At 36.0% G+C, this 13428-nt stretch overlaps 1 protein-coding gene across 2 annotated transcripts in view; it reads left to right on the top strand.

The window, feature by feature from the left end:
- LOC116843813 (serine/threonine-protein kinase OSR1-like) overlaps positions 1–11149 on the top strand; it is a 42634-nt gene extending 31485 nt beyond the window's left edge. The window contains exons 4-11 of one of the 2 annotated variants that reach the window (XM_032814628.1): positions 1100–1212; positions 2569–2819; positions 3257–3431; positions 4517–4752; positions 5313–5427; positions 5633–5904; positions 6579–6765; positions 7080–11149. In XM_032814628.1, the coding sequence (XP_032670519.1) occupies positions 1100–1212; positions 2569–2819; positions 3257–3431; positions 4517–4752; positions 5313–5427; positions 5633–5904; positions 6579–6765; positions 7080–7157 (1427 nt within the window). In that variant the 3' untranslated portion in view covers positions 7158–11149. The remainder of the gene's footprint in view (positions 1–1099; positions 1213–2568; positions 2820–3256; positions 3432–4516; positions 4753–5312; positions 5428–5632; positions 5905–6578; positions 6766–7079) is intronic. The other variant, XM_032814717.1, reaches the window with a different exon arrangement.
- The last annotated feature ends 2279 nt before the right edge of the window (positions 11150–13428 follow it).

Consider the following 13428-nt stretch of genomic DNA (forward strand, 5'->3'; position numbering starts at 1 on the left):
AGAGAGAGAGAGAGAGAGAGAGAGAGAGACAGGCTTGCCCAGTGATTATATTACTAATTATTAGCATTATTATTACTTAATGTTCTCAATTGTATTATTAATTGTATTATTATTGCTTAATCGTCCGTCGGTAATAACTTTCAATTTTGGCAGTTTGGTAAGCTCCTAACTTCATCGTGTTTAAACCGTTTTGCAATCCACTGTACGTGTCAGCCGTGTCACGCGAAATTGCGCTGTGGGCTGACGGGAAGTTTCATTCGAACGGAAATTCTCAGAACGTATCGTTAATTAAGGCTGAAGATTTTCCTATGTGAAAATCAATAAGTATGCAAAAGTTACTTTGATTGAAGTTTATTGAATTAGTTATTTTTATTGGAATATTATTAAGTTAGTTATTAAGTTATTAAATTAGTAATTTTTATCGTGGAATTATATACACACAAAAATTAGTTATTTTTATTGAAATTATTTTTACGAGTTTACTTTCATTTTTTTTCCTTTTGTCTTTATTAATTTTATTAATTTTCTGACTTTAATTGTACATTTTCCTATTATTACATTACTTTATTCACATTACATTATATATTACTTTAACCTTACATTTATACATATTTTTTTATGTATAGAAGTTTTTGGAAGAAATGCACGAACGACGAAAAAAGATCGATTCCGCTATCTATCGATTTGTTAAATCAAATCCTACTCGCGATAATTTTTAAATTTGAATTCTCTATATCCTCATATGGTACTCGAGAAAACGCACGTTTTCTCGACATTGCAGGTGGATAATATTGATGCCATAACGAAGAACAAATAGAGGCAGCATTTTTTCGCTGGTCGTACGTTGTACTTTTTAAGAACGTCGTCTGCAAGTGTCGTTAGCGGAATTATACGGTATATCGGCGTTCCTTCGCTGCTCCGTTTTTAGCACCGCATTTCACAGCACCTCGTTGGAGCCTCGATACATCGTGATATCGAGTGGTAGATTTATCGATATCTTTATTGCTTCCCCGCCTATAATTAGATATTCTTTAAACTTGGAGGCTTACAAGTGGGATTTGCGATACTAAATTTGCTGATATCTCTATTTGAATTCAAGGGGTTGGAGCGACCGCCGTAGTACACGCAGCGTTTTGCATACCACGGCAAGAGAAATGCGCAATCAAGAGAATAAATCTAGAAAAATGGAACACGAACATGGACGAGCTGTTGGTGAGATTTTTTTTTGTTTTACGTTCATCTTGACATTGGATTTCGCGCAATGACAGATCAATATGGCATCTCTCGATAAGACTTTTATATATTGTATGATTCATTGGATTACTGTTCTTATCAATTATAACGTTTGCTGTATCCAACAGGTTATAAACTTTTTATATTACATAGCAGTAGCGTGACTATCTTTTCCTCGATAAAATGTGGATTTACAAGTGTTGTTCCATGGAAAATATACATTTTTAAATATTTCTACTTAATACGTTAATTAAATTGATATATTGATCAGTACTGGTAGAAATATATATGCAATTTACATAGACATTTATTCAGTTATTGTTTAGTATTAATATATTTTTATTGATTGTAAAAATACTGCTTAGCAACTGGACAAGAACTTGATAGAATTTTATTCAGTGATTATAACAAATTATTGTACAATATGTGAACTGATTAATTCTAAAACATAGTACTTCACTAATATTGATCTAGAGCGTTATAATGTTATATTATCGTAATTAAATTTAAAGCATATTTATTTATATTGTATAAGAAAGAGCTTAAAATTGCATGGATAATGAGTGAACATGTAGAAAAGCATACGGCAAGAAAAAGGGAATTGGAAGAAATAAGACATTTGACAATATTAAATTTTGTGACAAAGAAGACAACCAAGATTAGAAATAAAAGTGAGCAATAGAACAAAATTGGGTACATGTTAATAATACAAAATTTCACTGCAATATGGACACATCAGAATATTCTGATGGTAATGATACAAATGAAAACTGTTAAATATAATACTGTTAAATATATAACTGTTAAATAATAGCTCCGACTTAATAACTACAAAAATAGATAAAAAGATATGTTATTCGATGATTGTGAAAGATATCACATAAAAAAGAGAAACATGAAAAAATATATATTATGCACCAAAGATTTTTTGCGTGTTTTGGCTCTCAATAGCATTAAAATTTCTTAATTAGAAGGCATGCATAAAGGCTGAAATACTACTAAGACAAACCTGCTTATTTTCTGAGTAGACTGAATTATTAATTAACTGATTAGTTCTTTGTCCATTTTTTGTTCTATTTTTATTCAATAAGTGGATTTAGATTTTGCACAATATATATATATATATATATATATATATATAACTATTTAAAAACTGCATTAAATTTCTACTAGGGATCTACTACATTCATTAATTTCTACCAGGATAATATGAATATATAATATATATTGAGAGATGGAAAAGAGAGAGAGAGAGAGAGAGAGAGAGAGAGAGAGAGAGAGAGAGAGAGAGAATTTATTATTAATCAAAACATTCTTTATTTGGGAAAAAACTAGAAAGAGATACAGGCGATGTCTTCGTGCAATCACGAGAACGTCGTGACGTACTACACGTCGTTTGTGGTAAAAGAAGAACTCTGGTTAGTCCTGAGATTGTTGGAGGGTGGCTCCTTGTTGGATATAATCAAGCATAAGACAAGAACCACTAATTGCAAGCATGGAGTGTTCGACGAGGCAACCATAGCCACGGTACTTCGAGAAGTGCTCAAAGGGCTCGAATATTTTCACAGCAACGGACAGATTCATAGGTAATCCAACATAATTCTTTCTCTCAAATCATCGCAATACATTTCCCTTCGTGTATACACAAAATTCTAATCTTCACATTCTTTCCTTATTTATATTCTCTGACCAAAACTCAGTCGCTAGATTACTATATTATTAACATGTAACAGCGCAAATTTGCTCATCTTAACACATAAAAAATCAGTCACAAGATTTCTAGTGTTTCAAAGCTCAAATGCGAAAGACAAGCCACGAGTTACCTCGTTTTCGTTTCTCATTACGTGAAATGCTAACGGCAATTGTTACATGAAAGGCAGGAGAAAACTCGTAATAGGCCTTTTGCGTTTGAGCCTTGAAAAGCGGGGGATCTTAACCGGTCTTTTATGTGTTGAGATAAGCAAACTTACGTTATCTTATTTACTACGTGCATAGACCAATTTTAACGGCAGAATAATATTAGGGACATAAAAGCGGGTAATATCCTACTAGGCGAGGATGGCACAGTGCAGATCGCCGACTTCGGTGTCAGTGCGTGGCTTGCAACCGGCCGCGACCTCAGCAGGCAAAAGGTCCGGCACACCTTCGTCGGTACGCCGTGTTGGATGGCGCCCGAGGTCATGGAGCAGGTGAGAGAGGAAAGTAACACTACGACTTCTTAGCCTGCGTTTTCTGTGTCTGCCTACCTTTTACTTGTGTTTGCATTTGTCGGTGTAACACGGACACTTTGCCCGAGCGAACGGGAAATGCGTGTGTCGACGACGAGATCGCGCGTGTGAAATACCGCTTCTGCTATCGTCGACTGACGACACACGGCGTACGTACCGCGATACGCCGTGCGGTTTCGCTGTTGCGTGCGACACGAGGAAATGCTTTTATCACCTTGTTAAGGCAAGAATTAATTTGAGTTAGCAATCATGTCATTTGTTGAGCATGACACGATCCGTGTGTTAGGCATGTTATATGCAAGTAGCCGCATAGAAAACCACGCTGAGGAAATATCACGATCACGATGCCGCGAGATCACCTCCTCGACGATACTCGGCGTTAAGCCCGTGTTACACTACGGATTGGAGATAGAGGATTGCGAATTGAAGATTGGAACTTGATCAATCGGAGCCAAGCAGGCTAAGACTAAAGTGCATTGATTCGTCGAAATCTAATCTTCAATCCGCAATCCTCAATTTCCAATTCGTAGTGTGACACGGGCTTTACATTGTGCGCGTTACGTTGTTCTTCACTCCGTTCTCTTTGTACTTGTGTCTGTATATCTAATCATTTTACACGCCTTCATCACTCACACCAAGTGAATCTCGCTCAATCGCACACGTTGACTGTGCACACACGTTTTTCATAAGCAACTTCAGCCGCACGAGACTGTTGAGACTTTATCCAATTGTATGAATCAAAACAGGAGAACTGTCTTTTAGCTTTCTGAGCGTAGACGCATCGCGGAGTATAGTTTGAGAGTTGTGCTGTACGGTGAAAGATCGTTCCAAATTCTGAAGAGAAAATCTGTTAGAGAGAATATATTTTCCGGTTAAACCGACCGGCTGCTGCTCCTGCGTGTGAGACTGCAACTGCGAGTTATGTTTAACGGATTCTGGCCAAGCATGTGAGACCTTGACGAGCACGACCACATGAGATTATTATTATAATTGACAATCTTGCCGTCACGTGTACGCTGTAAAATCAATTATGATATGCGTCTCTGTTTGTGCAGGACCATGGCTACGATTTCAAGGCCGACATCTGGTCACTTGGTATCACGGCGATCGAGATGGCCAGCGGCACGGCTCCGTACCATAAATATCCTCCGATGAAGGTCCTGATGCTGACGCTGCAGAACGATCCACCAACTTTGGACACCGCTGCGGACGACAAGGATCAGTATAAGGCGTACGGGAAAACATTCCGGAAAATGATCGTCGACTGTTTACAAAAAGATCCTACTAAAAGGTAGATCTAATTCTACCTCCGTTTAAAGTTTGCCAGAACAATTAGAGTGGTTAGAGTAAGTGCGGAATTTTCGTTGTAAGTTATATTTTGCAGTTGGAAACTGCTGAGAACTGTTACTACTATTTGTTAAGTCGGTGCTAAAGACTTGTCATATCTGTTAAATCAAAATGGAAAATGAAATTATTTGATTCCAAACTATTAATAATTTTTACGAATAAGATGAACAACATCGACTGGGTATTTTTTTATAGGCATCTAACACAAAGACTTTCTATTTTTCTTTTAATACACAAACTTCCTACGGGAATTTAATAGAAAAATATTTTGTACCGATCTAATAGTATACTGATTTAAAAATCAAAAAGAACAATAAAAAGTAGAAATAATAGAATTTTGTACCGATCTAATAGTATACTGATTTAAAAATCAAAAAGAACAGTAAAAAGTAGAAATAATAGAATTTTGTAGTAACAAATATATCAGTATCGAAAACTGAAGTAGATATTATCGTTGAGCAACTATTCTCTATTCTTTCATACTGAAAGTCTCTATTGTTTCAGACCGACGGCTACCGAGCTGCTAAAGCATCCCTTCTTCAAGAAAGCCAAAGACAAGAAATATCTGCAGCAGACACTAGTGGCGATAGGACCTAGTTTAGAAACGCGTGTACAAAAAGTATGTATTTGTATGCGTTTACATGGCGCTAGCAAAATTCTGCAAATTAAATTTGGAAGAAAACTAAACTCAAAAGAGTATTCTATGCTTGTAATATTTTCTCAATTACTTTGATATCTTGTAGAATGGCCTCGTGATAATAATTTGATGGATTGTTATTGCTAACTTTGCCAGATATTAAAAGAAACTTGTTGTTTCTTTGCAGGCATCGAAAAGACAACCCGGCACGTCGGGTCGCTTGCATCGAACGGTGACTGGAGAATGGGTTTGGTCGTCGGAAGAGGAAGATAGCGGTGCGTCAAGCGGCGAAGAAGCCGCCAAGGAAGCGTTGCCGGTCAATACTATCGAGAAAGCCAGCAGTGACGAGGAAGCTGGCGAGAACGAGGAGTACGAGGGTCAAATCAAGTTAGCACCGAGTCAACTCGTGATACAAGCTACCGAGCAAAATGTTCCTATCAATTTGGTGCTCCGATTACGGTACGTAAAGTCGTCACGCGTCTGTTTGAGTTTGGAATTATAGATTTCGTCACTCGATATTCGTCCTCACAAACACGCAGAAAATCCGCTTATCTATATAAACATACAGAAAATTCGGTTTACCTTTGAAAGGAGTCCTGAGTCAGCTCTTTATCGCCTTATCCCCGCAAATACGATTACGTATTAATGACGTCTCTGACGTCAATTACGTCTTGCGTCAATTAAATACGCTAATTATGCAGTTTGATGTTATAAGCTTTTCCAGGGACACTGACACATGTGTGTACGTTCAATAATCATTCACTTATTGAATGTGTACATGTGTGTGCCTTTCATGAAAAAAAAATATATCCAATCTTTCTTTTTTTAATTAAAACATTATCGACAAAATATAATAAACTTTACTATGCAAATAAATATTCACAAAATTTACAACAAGAATTTACAATATTCACAACAAGAAAAAAAAGAATCTCGTTATATGTGATTAATATTTTAAAATTAAATCAATTTTTTCTGTTTTTAATAAATTCACACCTGAATAAGTTAATGTCATCATATTTATTTAGATTCTTTATCCTCAGCTTTTTATTTCCACATAGAACAAGATAATCGCTTTATTATAAATATAACGCGATGTTTATGCGTTAAGGGAGTGTGTGTGTTTCTTACAGGAATGAGAGACGGGAACTTAACGATATTAGGTTCGAATTCACCGTTGGAGTAGATTCCGCGCAAGGAATCGCGGCCGAGTTGGTCGCCGCGGGTTTAGTCGATGGTAAGGACGTTGTGGTGATAGCGGCGAATCTGAAAAAGTTAATAGAAAGCGCGGGACAATTGCGGACAGTGACATTTTCCTTGGTAAGTGTCTCACATGTTTCACATGTTGCAGATTTTATCAAATTTTACCAAACATAAATAGACTGTTAATATATCTATGCGAAAGTTGATGTCTGAAAGCTACTCTAATGATAAAAATTTGTGAAAAATTACGCGGTAAAAACGCCTGCAATATTTCTTTTTTATTTCGAAAGTAGTTCTTCTTTTTTGAAATACAAATATTTAATACTTACTTTTAACTAATTAAATTCTCTTCATTCACAAATATATTTACTGATGGATTTAACGTAATTTAACAATTTTAAATGTTAGCGACACGCTTTTCTTTGTTACAGAATTCCGGTTATGCGGCAAATGAAATACCAGATGATAAGGCATTAATAGGATTTGCTCAGATCTCTCTTACTGATTAAATATCCCCGATTGCGTTCTCAGGACAATGTTCTTAATTGACACATTTGCCACGTGAAGATCGGGGAGTACCAAAAGCTAATGCGAATCGGCTCGATGCTACTTTTCTCGTGATACCAAGCAGTAAGAGAGCAGGAAGAAGGCTTGACTCACTCACACGGGACACGCGCATGCTCGAGGCGCACACATCCACACACTCTTACACGACACATACAAGTGCAAGCCAGTTGACCGCTAACGTTCGTGTACCAAATTTTAGCTTTTGATACTTTCGTTTCTTTCAGATTATAACGAAGTAGAGAGAGCGTTGATTACATACAGGGCGTAGGTGTTCGAATATATAGGTGTTCTAAATCGACAATGAATTACAATACGTCAGTAGTAATGGACTGCTCAAAGTGTGCGTATCACATCTCGCCGATGGCCGTGATACGTTTCGCATAAGATATCGGGGCAGATACATAAAAAAAAACATTATCATCCAATACTGGCTTAAGGGTATAGACTTACTCTGATCAATAATGGCTGTAGTTTTACATAACCGAATTGTATATCATCACCATATTACACATTCAGTCTATGTAAATATTAGCATTCGAACGTTTGTTAAGTTTTTTCTCTTTTTTTTCTTTACGATATATTGAATGGGATGAGGACGAACTGTGGAATTAGCGCGATATTTCGCGCGAACGAACGTGTAGAATCGAGAAAACGCTTGATAGTCTAACTTATTTGTCCGAAACGTGTAAGCGATTTCTCTCTCGAGTAACGAGATCTTAGTTATATAAAAAAGGAAAAAAATTTGAATGTATGCTACGCGCAGAGTCACTATTGTCTCTATGTATCATATACAAATTATCCGCGTATGTCTTATATATGCTTTATGCTGAAATGTGAAAAAAACAGATAGGGAATGTTGATGAAATATGAAAAATCTTTTGTACTTAATTAAATAGACTTATGAGATAGAGTGAATTAATATTTTCGCAGTTTTTAGACGCAGAGAGAGAGAGAGAGAGAGAGAGAGAGAGAGAGAGAGAGAGAGAGAAAGGAAGAGTGAGTCAGAGAGGGGGAGAGGAAGACGAAGGCGAGAGGGATGGTCGAGAATTTGTACCTAGTAAATCTTGAAATTTTTAAATTAAGTCATCTCTTTGTAAAACACGTCGTAAAATGGATAAAGTCAGGATCACGTGACGGCAATCTAAAGCAAACTGTACTTTACAATTTCGCGGACAGTGTTCACCATTTTTACATTCTTGTATCCACTCGTAAGTCGTAAGGAAATGTATTTCTGCAACGTTATTATCACTTATTATAGTCTTGCGTGCACTTAAAATAGAACTTTACTGCAGAAAAAAATAGAGCGCAAGCATGTAAAATTTACACAGTAATTTTCAAGAAAGATACTCTAGCAAATTTAATTTTTTAGTGGATTTAAGGCTCCTTATACCTCGTCGCGGTCATGTTGAATTACGTGACGTTAGAAGCGAGGAACGACATACTAACGAAGGTTACGTGCTATTTCTAAATAAAGATAAATATGGACGAAAGAGCACTTGAGGCTGCTTGAGCATACTTGTAAAATTGTCTGAAAAGTATCTTTTTTTCCTGACGATTAATAAATAGTCATATAATAAATAGTAAAATAAGGCATGTAGACAAAACAAATCCATTTCATTATTTCACATGCCTCATCTTACTATATATTATAAAACTATTTATTGATCATCAGGATATCTTACATATTCTTATAGCTTATCCTGTGAAGTAGTTCAAATCAGTACGGTATGCGTGCGCACTCATGGTGAAAGTTATAAAACTATTTATTGATCATCAGGATATCTTACATATTCTTATAGCTTATCCTGTGAAGTAGTTCAAATCAGTACGGTATGCGTGCGCACTCATGGTGAAAGTTATAAAACTATTTATTGATCATCAGGATATCTTACATATTCTTATAGCTTATCCTGTGAAGTAGTTCAAGTCAGTACGGTATGCGTGCGCACTCATGGTGAAAGTCGCAATTTTTAGCTCTCATTATTCATCACATTTTTTCGAAAAAATGGTGATTTGTAACCATAGTGTTTCGTTTTGATAGTAATTCGGACAATTTTACAAGTATGCTCAAGTAATCTCAAATGCTTTTTTGTCTATATTTATCTTTATTCAGAACGCAACTTTCGTCAACATGTCATTTCTCACTTTTAACGTTACAAATCCGATATGACCGATGAGACACAAGGAATCTTAAGCTCATAAAACGCTTTTGCTTTTTTAAATTTCTTTATGGACGGACCCGTACACTTGTAGTAAATTTGAAAAGAAAGAGCACGCGAGAAGAAGGATCTTCCCAAAAGATTTATGTTGAATGGTGAAAACTAAAGAATAAACAATTCGCTTCTGAACGATTGCAGAATGGCGCGCAAACGCAATCACGCGCAAAATTTTTGCTTCACACGAGTTACACGAACGATCAATATGATTCTGCATTTTATCGATTTTTACACACCTGCGAACCGCAGCGGCTACATTTTGCGTAACGATGTGGTAAAGGACTCCCGCATCTCGTGATTGTTATTTTAAAATATCGCACCAGTTTTGTTATATGTGTATCACGTTTCCGTTAAAATTATCGCTGAAAATAATATTTTTTTTTCTGTCATTCGTTGACGAATGCTGTTTTTTAACGTTGAAAATTCGCACGCGATTCCGCATCTCCTTTGCCATATTGCGACAGCCACACACTCACAGAATGCTAAATCCGCATGAGACTTGCGGAGTGAAATCAGTTGTAGTTGTGATCGAAATACAAATCTGTTGACACACATGTGATGGTTATATATATACAGATTATATATAAATATATATATATAAACTTCGACATATCTCGAACTAGCTGCGCGGTTGCTACATCACGATAGGAGACACACACTTTTATGCTTAAAGATAGTTTGTAAACATGAATTAAATGAAAACTTTTAGAATCTTTTTTACAAAACAATTATAACACTTTTTTGACACATTTTTTAACTTACAGTGTGTTTTTATTTTATTTCGAGAAAGTTACATAATCTTGTTTATAATTAAAATTCGCATATTGATTGAATTATAGAGTGCACTGTGCAGCACACTCGTATTCTGCTGGCGTGTATGATATAGCCGCGTGTAGTGATTTGGAGTGAAGCAAAAAAGACTCTTGTTTTATATAAGTATGATTATCCAAACTAGAACCATTGAACTAGACCAAAATTTGGCAAAATTGCAGAATCACAATTTATTTTTTTCGCCATTTTTGGTTTAATCCAGTAGTTCTAGTTCAAATGATAGCCACGCTGCCATAAAAGAAGAATCTGTTTGCTTTTTTGCTTCAGGTCACTACAAGCGACTGTAACATACACGTTGACAGAACACGAACGTCTTGCGCTGTGTCTTGTAACTTAGGGGCCTATTCTAAATGTTTAATGATGTCGTTATGTATTGCTGCACAGTTATTTCATAATACAAAAAATCTGCGCAATGATACATAACGATGTCGTTAAAAGTTATAGAATATACCTCTTAGCCAATATGAGAGTTTTAATTATGAAAAAAATTATGTAACGTTCTCAGAAATATGATCAAAATATACTGAAAAGTTCAAAAACATGTGCGTTATAATTTCATTATAAAAAATTCTAAAAATGTTCGTTTAGTTCATGCCTGCAAATTACCCAGAGCCGGTAACAACCCAGCAAACATAACGGCGTCAAATGACGTTTCGATGACGCATTAATGACGACTCTAACGTCAGTGATATATCATTAGTACGTCACTCAACGTCATCCTGCTACTTTGGGATCTCACGAGAGCAACGCGTGAGAAGTGAGCATAATATTACTGTTAAGCCGTAAAACGATAATAATCGTACGCTAGTTTAGTACCTAAGTAGATTTTTACAGATAGCTGTGTGTATTCTCTCTCAATGGCACTATATATACATATATATTATATATCCCGTAGCTGTCGTAGAATCTTCGTGCACCACGTCTCGCCGGCAGATGCTTTCCAATCGTTTGAACAACATTAATTGTGTCGTCACTATGTGCCTTATATGGAGAACGCGTATTTATTATATGTCGAGAAATTTTTCGTGTCTTTACCTTAGCAGAGTGAAAAAGTAGAGAAAAAAGGGAATTCCGGCAGAGGATCATTCAGGATTCGCGAACAGAGAACTCCTCTCACACGCAACACGATCGAGGCGGTGCCAAAATAAAAGTGTGCTGTACGTAGCGATTAAATATGTATACGAAGAAAACGATAATTTATTTGTATCAATATCAAACGTCGTTTTGGCAGCGATAAACATTTGTATTTTATTCCATCGCGCAAGTCACAATAGACTATTACGCGCGGAAGAGTTGTAGGATGGATCGAAACGACTTTCAGAATGAGCAGTGATACTTAAGGTTCCTGAGTGTCAACTATGTATTTTTTCCCCGTGAACTCGCGAAAAGTGAAAAGTTTTATATGAGCATTTTTACCTGTCTATTATTCGAAATGTTATATGATCGTGAAGGTCATGCGAAACTTTTCGCTTTTCACGTTCATGCTTTTAGGAAACGGTTACATGATCGCTACCCAGGTTCCTCGCTCTTGATTTAACTTCAATTAATTTTTATAATCATTTATTGCTTGTTAGAACAAGAAAAGTATTCGGACTATTTTACAGATCTGCTCGGTCGATTGCAAGTGTTATTTTATCTCTTTATTTCTACATATTTTGTAAGAAATTGAGCGCGTATTTTCTCGTTTCTAATATCATAAATCAAGATGGCCGCAGTAAGGACTGAGGAGTTTAAACATCGACAAGAATCATTTGAATTAGCTGAAATTCGGCAGTAAAATTGATTTTGCAACTTCGTTGTTGAACAAACTCAATCAGATCTTTCTTATTCATTGCATTTAAAATACATTAACTACTCTATTCAATTACGCTTACCCAGGTAGAACAGATAGTCAAAATAATGTAAATCTCATTTTCAAAATGACGTAAATTTGGTCAAAATGACGTCAGATTGATATTATTTTAATTGTTCTACTTGGATATGTATATGTATTTGGATAATCGATTTGGTCTGTTGTTCGAGTTAATCGAGGTCTATAATGAGAACTTAAGCTTTAAGTAAGAAATTGACCAATCACAGTTGAATTATAGAAAAATAATTAATTATGATTGGTCAATTTCTTTCTTAAAGCTTAAGTTCTCATTGTAGATCCCGCTTCATATTTATAAAGTAAAGAACGTCGTTCTTTACTATTTAAAAGTAAATAAAGTCGTTGCTATTTGATATCATATTAGGGCTGCGTTCGCTTTGGGCGCTTATGCGCTGTAAGCGTCATTCTATCTTCTTCCCGTATGTAATGAACGATAAAGATAGAATGACGTTTACAGCGCGTAAGTATCCAAAGCGAACGCAGCTTAGATGTCATCGGATGACGACGCAGTGCCTTCTAATATCCTGAACATATTATGAAGAATTCAAAATCGATTCCGATCGGAATAATGGAGAATTCACACTGCGTCTGACATTCAACATACGACGATATGATATTCAATAATAGAGTTTCTTTGCTAGAATGTTTATCTAATGACATTTTTATCTCTAGAAGACAAAGGGCCATAATTTGTATGTACTTGACAGGAAAAAAAAACTCCGGTTGGAAAACTATTCTTTTAAATCGTTTGTATTTCGTATGAAGAATTTTGAAGTGCAATTGAAAAGATTTGTGAGTCATTCTATTACTTGTAATTAATTGTTCTTTTTTGGACCATGTATTTAGCCGGAAATAATGACCGGAGATAAATTAAACAAAGGTTCGGTATGGTATCATTTGTATTTCGTATGAAGAGTTATGAAGTATCATTAAAAAGGTTTGTGAGTCATCCAGATAATTTTAATTAAATATTAAAAAATTATGTATTTGGCCGAAATATCGATCTCAAGCGCTGCTGTGGAAGTACCGTCAGGCACGATCGGTGTACCAGGCTTCTCTCGGCTTCAATTCGTATGGCACCCAATTTCCTTGCTTCTGAATCATTCCCATGGCTTTGAGGCGTTTTGAAATGGCTTGTTGAGTCACTCCCAATGATCGTGCCAATTCTTCTTGATTTTGACAAGAGTTTTGATCAAGTAATGCCTCCAATTCTATATCTTCGAAAACTTTCTCTTTTCCACCGCTATGCCGGTCTTCGACGTCAAAATCACCGTTCTTGAACCCCCCCCCCCCCCC

The sequence above is a fragment of the Odontomachus brunneus genome, unplaced genomic scaffold, assembly GCF_010583005.1.
Source record: "Odontomachus brunneus isolate Ranch 3 - 2012 unplaced genomic scaffold, Obru_v1 Obru_scaffold_001, whole genome shotgun sequence".
Lineage (NCBI taxonomy): Eukaryota > Metazoa > Arthropoda > Insecta > Hymenoptera > Formicidae > Odontomachus > Odontomachus brunneus.